General features: G+C 40.1%; 1 protein-coding gene across 4 annotated transcripts in view; it reads right to left on the bottom strand.

The window, feature by feature from the left end:
• Positions 1-1,056: 1,056 nt before the first annotated feature.
• The window catches only part of BICC1 (BicC family RNA binding protein 1), a 291,846-nt gene continuing 281,921 nt past the window's right edge, over positions 1,057-10,981 (bottom strand). For all 4 annotated transcript variants that reach the window (XM_073548254.1, XM_073548256.1, XM_073548255.1 and 1 more), the window contains exons 20-21: positions 6,693-6,792; positions 1,057-3,216 (exon numbers count right to left, since the gene is read on the bottom strand). In XM_073548254.1, coding sequence (XP_073404355.1) covers positions 3,086-3,216; positions 6,693-6,792 — 231 coding nt within the window. In that variant the 3' untranslated portion in view covers positions 1,057-3,085. The remainder of the gene's footprint in view (positions 3,217-6,692; positions 6,793-10,981) is intronic.

Here is a 10,981-nt window from a genome sequence, read left to right as displayed (position 1 = left end):
AATTCCATATATAACTTCTCCGCATGGTGGGACTAACAACGCTGTTTTTAAGGTTTTCTGGTTTATGACTATAAAAAAGGGGCTATGGAGATACATACACAGGGTTAGAATGTTTTCTGTATCCATTGAACACATCCATCAAAAAAATACTTAAGGGTTGCTATTCAAGTGAAGGAGAAATATTTTTGCCTTCTTAAAACAGATGCTGGCTGGTCCTTGCATGTACCCATAAATCTTGATCAGTGGGCAATTGATTCTGCATTTGGCCAATACTTCCACGCTCTACCAAACGCATTGAGACACATTGTTGACGACAACCTTAAGCTCCATCTTTGTCAGTCTTGACAGGCAAAAAAGAAGATCAATATAAAGGCAAACAGTGGCTACATTAGCTGATCTCGGCTCACAGCAAAATTTAAAAAAAAAAAAAAAAATTACAGCTGTGAATACACTGCTCAAAGTTTATTCATAGGAAAGTGGGTCAGGGATGAGAAGAGAAAAGTTAGCTAACACTAATGTGAAAAGAAAAGCTCAGATACTAATAGTTAGCTTTTTGGGGAGTTGCAATAAATATAAGACAGGCACTAATGTAACAAAAAAATGAAGGCAATGGGACATCTCTGCTGTTGCTACTGGTGGAAAGCAGAGGGAACTGTTGAAACCACTCCCTCATTTAGCGGTTTGAAGATCCTACTGTGGCGGGATACAGTGAATGGTGACAACTACCATACCTACCTCCCATTCTTTGATTCCTGGCTGATCACCAGGTTCTTCAGCTCAGCTGGTATTTCAGTAAGAGCCATGTTACCCGAGAATGGCTGCTACAGGGTACAGAGCAGTCCTGTTCAGTTCCCCACCGATCTGGCATTGATCACCTATCAGTAGAACATGAACTCAAACAGTCGGGAAATCCCCTTAAAATCATCACCAAAAGTCAAAGTTTCTCTTCTAATTTTTATTTAATGTCTGCACCTTCTTCAGTTTTTATTACTACTTGGCAAGAATGAATGAAAATATAAAATATATATATAAAAAAAAAAAAAAACAATTACACAATTTGGGGGTTATAAATTTATTTTTCTTGAAAATAACACATGATTAGTTAAAAAAACTCCATTTTAATGGTCACAATCCACATTTAATTAAAAAAGTAAAAAAAAAAAAAAAAACAGAACAAAATGTTGACCCCCACCCACCCCTGAATGAAATACAATCTGTATCTGTTCTACATTTACAGATAACTTGTCACTCTCAAGGCACAACATAAAAGTAACAAATGCCGGGATGGAAGTAATCTGGCATACGCTGTCATTTATGGATCAGGATTAAAAAGGAAAAAACAAGCACTGAGAAGGATTCTCTAGAGGTCTATTGTATACATACAATGTATGTTCCGATTACTCTTGCAGTAGCTATGGGTGATAGAATATTCCCGTGCCACACCCCGTCACATACAACAATATTCAAAAATCAAGTCATAGAATTTAAGCATAATAGAACAGAAAGGGAAATACTATAAAAAAAATTATAAAAAGTTTCAATACCCATGTGTGTTATTGAAATGTGGGATTCCGAAAAGATCCATATGGCATCAAATGCTTTCTAGTATTAACACTACAAAATTTGTAAAAAGAAGTGGTTCAACAAAACGTAGTGTGCAAAGCCCTATAACCACCCCTCAATAGTGACGACTTAGAAATCAACAGTTATTTTGTTGCTGCAATGCCTATGCCCATAAATGTAACTCTGTGCAGCAAAACAGCAAAAGAATAGATTTATATTTATATATCTTTAAAAAAAAAAAATAACAAAAAAACATTCCCTTTGTGTGCAAATAGTCATGTGGCAATTTTTTTATGAAAGCAAATCACTGGTGGTTGACCTTGCTTTCAGACCCTTAAGGTGCCACTAATCAAGAGCACTTGTCCAGGTGGAATGTCTCACTGCTGGTGAAGCTCCACATTCTAGAGCTTTAAGGCTTTCTGTACAAAGAGGATTAGCAATATTCCTTTACAGTCCAATGAATTTTACAGTACATGCAATTCCTAGTTCTCGAAAAATGGAACCTGGCTGACCCTACTGAGACATTGTAACAAGGCTTTCAAGATTATGGTCACATAGTATAACTTTAGGCTTCCTTGAGGTTTCACAGTATAAAAGTGATGGATGTCTTTGCTGCGCAATTTTCACCTTTGGTTATTAACATACAAAGAGTATCCCCATTAGGCACTGGTAAATTGAACTGGCGTAGCTTTTTTTTTTTAATGGAAGGCCATAGGACAAGCAGATAGAGGTTACCTGCTTAAGTACATGTAAAAGCATCATTCATCTCCTGCTTCTTAGTTTGCATTGTCATTTCTGGGGATAAGAGCAAAGGAGAAGAAATCCTAACTACAAAGTCCACCCTGGTCCTTTCATCTGTTACAGTGAACTTGTTTCATTGTAAGCGTTCAGAGATTATTAAATAACAGAATAAAAAAAGGTCATCTACCAGTAATCACAAAATCTTTCCTAGTTTCCAGCTTACATTGGCAACATAGAAATACTTTATAATACTTACAGAGGATGGATTGTGGCCGCTGTAAATGCATCAGGCTATGATTGCGATTAGTGACAAACTGTTTACACGGAGGGAGAGGAGAGAACATGAGATATCCACAGGAGACACAGTGGGGAGGATGTAAAGTGCAGAAATATCTGATTATTACTACTACTGAGTACTAGAAAATTCCTTCACAATAAAACCATTAGGTCATGCCCTCGAAGGTCTGAGAGATTAATTCTTCATTCAGTAAAGGTAAAATTTCAGTGCATACATTATTATAGTTATACATAAAATACTAAAACATAAAACCATTAAAGTTTTTTCTGCTATTGCATTTCGGTCCAGTCTACACAGTCAAACAAAACATATCCCACATTTGGTGTTCTGAACAACAAGTACTTGTGTGAACACGTAACTTTGGTCCGTGGTACCTTGACGTTAAAGTGCTGATGGAATATAAAAAAAAAAATAGAATTTGTAGCTAGGGTTTGTCCACAGGTCAGCCATGATGGTTCTCTGCACTTGTGATCCTGCTGACTGCTACCAGCGACCACTGACACTGGCAATGTCTGCGTGATACTGGCGTGGAAGCCTTCCGCTCGCTCCTCCTTCCAAGAAAGACGATCGGATACTGGTCGGCTCAAACAACTTTCTTCTGTTTTTATTCAGTTCTGTAAATATCAAAATTCAGAAATGAATGTACTATAGAAGTAGAGTGATAAATGTAGCGAGCAATATTACATTATTTCCTAAAAATAAATGTCAATTTCCTTTTTATAACAGGCATTAAGGCAATTGAGTAAAGAAGCACCGCAGACATGCCCAATCTGCAGACATGCCCAATCTGCAGACATGCCCAATCTGCAGACATGCCCAATCTGCAGACATGCCCAATCTGCAGACATGCCCAATCTGCAGACGATTTATTAATATCTTTCTCCTATATAGAGATGTGATCAAAAAAAGATGAGACGACTTCGGCAGCACCGCTGAAATTATAATGAGCGCATCTGAGTGTCCAGATCTTTATGGCAAAAATGAATCTCACAGATGCCAGAACAGGGAACACCATGCGAATCACTCAATAGTACAGTTTTCTTTCAGACTATTGTCAAAGGGTCGCTGGATGTGCCATAACTCAATGACAGCATGGGTTTTCACAAGACGACTTTTTGGTGGCTTCCTGACACTCCCACAACAAATTAGGTCAGGAGAGAATGAGCCAGCTTGTTTCTTATCAGCAAGTATTTCTTCCGTTTGGCACAGAGATAAGCCACTTACAAGTGATTCTGGCCAAGTCCAAAGAACACGGGAAAGTGAAGCCAAAAGTTCCTTTATATGGAGCAGTCGGGGGAGATAGCTGCTGGCTGAATGATCGTTCAGAAGACAGCCATTAGAGTTGAGCGACTTTGGTCGGATCGGGTTTCATGAAACAAAATTTGTTTCAGATGAAACTGGTCCGACTAGGGCAAAAAAAAGTCGGAGTTTCGTCCGAAACCCGACCGCAATGCAAGTCAATGGGGAATAAAAAAGTCAGCATTGAGCGGATGACATTCATCCACTCAATGCAGACTTTTATTCCCCATTGACTTGCATTGGGGTCAGGTTTCGGACGAAACTCCGACTTTTTTTGCCCTAGTCGGACCAGTTTCATCTGAAACAAACTTTGTTTCATGAAACCCGATCCGACCAAAGTCGCTCAACTCTACATCTAATATGTGGTCAGCTTAAGTGGTCTTATGATTAAAGATTCATGGAAAAAACATTTTTAAACTGATCAAAAAAAATAAGGCTCAAATACAAGCAGTAAAGTCCACACGTAAAGAGAAACAGATAACAGAAACCGTTGTATGATGTACAAAATACCCTTGATATCAGCACATATTCCATCATATCCACATCACCTTATTCCCATTTAGAACGGGTGCTCAATCCCATGTTGAAAAGACAAGACATTTCAATTATGAGAATGGAAAAAAATAGGATGGCACTCACCGTTCAAATAAAAACGATTATTTTATTTCACATGAACAAGGCATAGGCGTTAGCACGGGAGCAATGCGCTGAAAAGACAGACAGCCGTTTCGCGCCCAATGCGCTTCAACAGGTCCTATGCTCAGACTGCGGGTAATACAAATTTAACCACATGCGTGGGTGATAACTCCCCCCCCCACCTGAGCGTGTCTCAAGACTCTTTTACAAAAAAATAACAAAAATCACAAAAAAACATGTTCTAATAGCTCTGTATCCAGTTACAACAAAGTGAAATCTTAACTGTTCAAAGAAATACAGACATATCTACCTTTTCATTCAAACCAAGTGGAACTGTAGCTTTAGTACGGAGGATCCATTTAGCTTCCACCTGCAGGAGGCACTTGCCGTGATTCCCTCCATGCTGAGGTGCAGAAACTCTTTCCACACCAGCAAACCGCAATGCCTCTGCATTCCCTCCATGAATTTTCCTCATATGTTCTATGAGCCTAGGAACCCCTTTTCCTGTACTGATATTAAAGTGCTCTCTAAACCTCACAGAGGTCGAATTGTTTTTCCGATGTAGAAAAAGCCGCATGGGCAAAATAGAACAAACTACAAAAGCGGTTTTACATGAAATAAACTCCTTGACTTCATGACAAATGGATCCCATCTTAATAGTTTTTCCACTCAGTTTAAAAGGACACCAAGCACAATTCTTGCATTTGTAGTTTCCTACCGGGCTACTTAATTCTAACCAATTTTTTTGTTTATTCTGATATGTATTCCTTACCAATAAATCCCGGAGATTAGTACTCCGTTTACTTGCAAATAACGGACCTCTATTCACAACATCTGATAGATCCCTATCACTTTCCAAAAGATGCCAATTCCGTCTGATTACTGTCCTAATATGTTTATCCATGGAATTAAAAGCAAAACAAAAAACAAGATGTTTTTCCTTTTCTTTTTTACTCTGGTTATTGATGATTCCAGCATTATTAACCCTCTGCACAGCAGAATCCAGAACAGAGTCGGGATAACCTCTCCGTCAGAACCTGCTGTACAATTCACTCGCTTGTCTTTGAAAACCCTCATCATGGCTATTAAATTTTTTAAGTCTAAGAAATTGACTGAATGGTAAAGCATTTTTAACATAGTGAGGATGTGCACTATTGTAATGTAAAAGGGAATTGCTGGCTGGTTGTTTACGAAAAATTTCTGAACGTAAAATTCCATTTTCCAGTTGCAGTAAAGCCCTAAGCAGTAAAGCCCTAATTAAAATTTCTCCAAACACCACCTTCTTCCTCATTCCTAAATATTTCATTAACACTCCTGTTAGCTGTATGAACTCCGCCCACCACATTGGTTTAAAATATTTTTCAACTCGTGCCGCAGGCAAACATTCAGCGTCTCTCACCACTCTGATCTCAGTCACATTATTTCATAGGCCATTTAGGCTTCTCTATTGCACTTGAACGTATTCCTTCCAAGTTTTATAGCAAAGAATAAATAAAGAGAATACTATATAATGCTAGCTGCCTGCGTGCCATGCTGGCTCCAATGTCCTGTATCAATCTGCTTAATTTAAGAACTGGTAAATCTGGAAAAATGATCATCAAGACTCTGTGCATAGGATTACTCTCGCTCAATCTGAAGGGCATCTAAATAAAGTCAACTTGGAGCCTCGCTGTCTCCAAGAGTGAGCTGCCTGAGGTACCCATGTAAATTTCTTGGGCAATGGCCACATAAGACCTTTATAACTGTTTACCCTCCGATATACAAGTTCCCATTCTCTTGATCAGTGTTAGATCTATGATCTCTGGGTCCACCAGCTTTCCTGCGGTAGCAATATATGTTTTATGGGGTAACCAGGCTCTGTCACCCATTTTTCCCCTGTACAGTGATGATCCTGGAAAACTGCTGTGAAGGGAACTAGAACAAGAGCTCCATTACCTTGGACAGTAGCCTTGTCGTAGTCTCCTGCACAGAAGATGGCCTGGAGTCCTGATTCGCAAGAATTATGCTGAAGGGACATTTGTCCTTTTGTCTGGAGTTCCACTAAAGACCACCATTACCTGGGAGACTTGCATGGTCATATCTGCAGAACTCACTTGGATCCAAGTACATAGCACAGTGCATATTAGTCCGAAAGTGAAGGCAAATGGCACATTACCTGAGATTGCCAGCAGCATTTTCCTCCGAGCACCAAATGTAGTTATGCCAAGCTCCTTTAAATCCTGATCGGTCAATGTGAGGAATGTCTGTAGATCAATCTAAAAAGCAAAAATAATGGAGTTCGAATCATGATCAGTTATACAGTTCAGAAATCATATTGTACCTTTTCTGTGCTAGTGTCACATGCTGTACATGAAGACTCAGTTATCATTGGGACTTTTTTCTATACAAATTGTTGGCAGAAAAAGCCCTGTAAAAAGGATGGGCCTTGTCCTCAAAATCATGGATATTACAGCATTTTCATGTGTCTCCGATTAGGCAAAACAGTTGAGGAAAACCAGATAACATTGAGGCTACGAAGCTTTCTGAGAATGAAAACAATGAGATTTCGGGTAGTTCTTCCTTAAGGTATGCATGCAGATGATTATCATGACTGCACCAGACACACCCAGTAAAGCGATACTGCAGCCAGGAAAATCAATTCGTTGGTTAACAGTAAAATTTACATCCAACAAGAGTTTGAATGCAAGAAACCTGTCATTTTCAAGTGAACAGAACCAGATTTCTACTTGGAAAGACCTACAACATTTGGTCAAATCAAGTCTATTAAGTTTAAGATGGAGAGGTATGAGGGCTCCAGTTTCCAAACCAAATTTCTTTTTAACCCCTTCATGACCCAGCCTATTTTGACCTTAATGACCTGGCCATTTTTTGCAATTCTGACCAATGTCCCTTTATGAGGTAATAACTCAGGAACGCTTCAACGCATCCTAGCGATTCCGAGATTGTTTTTTCGTGACATATTGGGCTTCATGATAGTGGTATATTTAGGTCAATAATTTTTGCGTTTATTTGTGAAAAAAATGGAAATTTGGCAAAAATTTTGAAAATTTTGCAATTTTCAAATTTTGAATTTTTATTCTGTTAAACCAGAGAGTTATGTGACACAAAATAGTTAATAAATAACATTTCCCACATGTCTACTTTACATCAGCACAATTTTGGAAACAACATTTTTTTTCGTTAGGAAGTTATAAGGGTTAAAAGTTGACCAGCAATTTCTCATTTTTACAACAAAATTTACAAAACCATTTTTTTTAGGGACCACCTCACATTTGAAGTCACTTTGAGGGGTCTATATGGCAGAAAATACCCAAAAGTGTCACCATTCTAAAAACTGCACCCCTCAAGCTACTCAAAACTATATTCAAGAAGATTATTAACCCTTCAGGTGCTTCACAGGAACTAAAGCAACATGGAATGAAAAAATGGACATTTTAATTTTTCCAACCAAAATTTTATTTTAGCATCAGTTTTTTCATTTTCACATGGGTAACAGGATAAAATGTATCCTAAAATTTGTTGGGCAATTTCTCCTGAGTACACTGATACCTCATATGTGGTCATAAACCACTATTTGGGCGCACGGCAGGGCTCAGAAGGCAAGGAGCGCCATTTTACTTTTTGAATGTAAAATATGCTTGAATGTTTAGCGGTTGCCATGTCTTGTTTTAAGAGTACCTGTGTGCCTAAACATTGGAGCTCCCCCACAAGTGAGCCCATTTTGGAAACTAGACCCTCCAAAGAACTTATCTAGATGCATAGTATGCACTTTGAACCCCCAGGTGCTTCACAAATTGATCTGTAAAAAAAAAAAGTACTTTTTTTTTTCACAAAAATTTTATTTGGCCTCAGTTTTTTCATTTTCACATGGGCAACAGGATAAAATGGATCCTAAAATTTGTTGGGCAATTTCTCCTGAGTACATCAATATCTCATATGTGGTCATAAACCACTGTTTGGGCGCACCGCAAGGCCCGGAAGGGAAGGAGCGCCATGTGACTTTTTGATTGGAAAATTAGCTCCAATCGTTAGCGGACACCATGTCGCATTTGGAGAGCCCCTGTGTGCCTAAACATTGGAGCTCCCCCACAAGTGACCCCATTTTGGAAACTAGACCCCCGAAGGAACTTATCTAGATGTGTGGTGAGCACTTTGAACCCCCAAGTGCTTCACAGAAGTTTATAACGCAGAGCAGTGAAAATAAAAAAATAATTTTTTTTCCTCAAAAATGATTTTTTAGCCCGCTATTTTTTATTTTCCCAAGGGTAACAGGATAAATTGGACCCCAAAAGTTGTTGTCCAGTTTGTCCTGAGTACACTGGTACCCCATATGTGGGGGAAAACCACTGTTTGAGCGCACGGCATGACTCAGAAGGGAAGGAGCGTCATTTGACTTTTTGAATGGAAAATTAGCTCCAATCGTTAGCGGACACCATGTTGTGTTTGCAGAGCCCCTGTGTGCGTAAACTTTGGAGCTCCCCCACAAATGACCCCATATTGGAAACTAGACCCCCTAAGGAACTTATCTAGATGCATAGTGAGCACTTTGAACCCCCAGGTGCTACACAGAAGTTTATAACGCAGAGCCGTTAAAATAAAAATATTTTTTTCCCTCAAAAAATAAATTTTTAGCCTGCTATTTTTTATTTTCACAAAGGTAACAGGATAAATTGGACCCCAAAAGTTGTTGTCCAGCTTGTCCTGAGTACGCTGGTACCACATATGTGGGGGGGACCACTGTTTGGGCACACGTTGGGGCTCAGAAGGGAAGTAGTGACGTTTTGAAATGCCGACTTGATGGAATGGTCTGTGGGCGTCATGTTATGTTTGCAGAGCCCCTGATGTACCTAAACAGTGGAAACCCCCCACAAATGACCCCATTTTGGAAACTAGATCACCCAAGAAACTAATATAGATGTGTGGTGAGCACGTTGAACCCCCAAGTGCTTCAAAGAAGTTTATAACGCAGAGCCGTGAAAATAAAAAAATATTTTTTCTTCCTCAAAAAATTATTTTTAGTCCACTATTTTTTATTTTCACAAGGGTAACAGGATAAATTGGACCCCAAAAGTTGTTGTCCAGTGTGTCCTGAGTACGCTGGTACCCCATAAGTGGGGGGGGACCACTGTTTGGGCACACGTTGGGGCTCGGAAGGGAAGTAGTGACGCTTTGAAATGCCGACTTGATGGAATGGTCTGTGGGCGTCATGTTACGTTTGCAGAGCCCCTGATGTACCTAAACAGTGGAAACCCCCCACAAGTGACCCCATTTTGGAAACTAGACCCCCCAAGGAACTTATCTAGATGTGTGGTGAGCACGTTGAACCCCCAAGTGCTTCACAGAAGTTTATAACGCAGAGCTGTGAAAATAAAAAAATATTTTTTTTTCCTCAAAAAGTGATTTTTAGCCCACTATTTTTTATTTTCCCAAGGGTAACAGGATAAATTGGACCCCAAAAGTTGTTGTCCAGTTTGTCCTGAGTACGCTGGTACCCCATATATGGGGGGGACCACTGTTCGGGGACACGTTGGGGCTCGGAATGGAAGTAGTGACGTTTTGAAATGCCGACTTGATGGAATGGTCTGTGGGCGTCATGTTACGTTTGCAGAGCCCCTGATGTACCTAAACAGTGGAAACCCCCCACAAGTGACCCCATTTTGGAAACTAGACCCCCCAAGGAACTTATCTAGATGTGTGGTGAGCACGTTGAACCCCCAAGTGCTTCACAGAAGTTTATAACGCAGAACCGTGAAAATAAAAAATCTTTTTTTTCCACAAAAATAATTATTTTCGCCCCCATTTTTTTATTTTCCCAAGGGTAACAGGAGAAATTAGACCCCTAAAGTTGTTGTGCAATTTTTCCTGAGTACCCTGATACCCCATAAGTGGGGGTACACCACTGTTTGGGCACACGTCGGGGCTCGAAATGGAGGGAGCACCGTTTGACTTTTTGAACGCAAAATTGGCTGGAATAAATGGTGGCTCCATGTCGCGTTTGGAGAGCCCCTGATGTGCCTAAACAGTGGAAACCCCTCAATTCTATCTCCAACCCTAACGCCAACACACCCCTAACCCTAATCCCAACCCTAATCATAACCCTAACCACAACCCTAATCCCAACACACCCCTAACGAAATCCCAACTCTAACCCTAACCACAAGCCTAACCGTAATCCCAACCCCAACCCTAATCCCAATTCCAACCCTAACCCTAAATTCAACCCTAACCCTAAATTCAACCCCAACCCTAAATTCAACCCTAACCCTTAGTCCAACCCTAACCCTTAGTCCAACCCTAACCCTTAGTCCAACCCTAACCCCTAGTCCAACCCTAACCCCTAGTCCAACCCTAACCCCTAGTCCAACCCTAACCCCTAGTCCAACCCTAACCCCTAGTCCAACCCTAACCCCTAGTCCAACCCTAACCCCTAGTCCAACCCTAACC

This window comes from Dendrobates tinctorius, unplaced genomic scaffold (genome assembly GCF_039654945.1).
Source record: "Dendrobates tinctorius isolate UK_male_01 unplaced genomic scaffold, ASM3965494v1 ptg000156l, whole genome shotgun sequence".
Lineage (NCBI taxonomy): Eukaryota > Metazoa > Chordata > Amphibia > Anura > Dendrobatidae > Dendrobates > Dendrobates tinctorius.
This window is presented reverse-complemented; position numbering and strand designations above follow the sequence as displayed.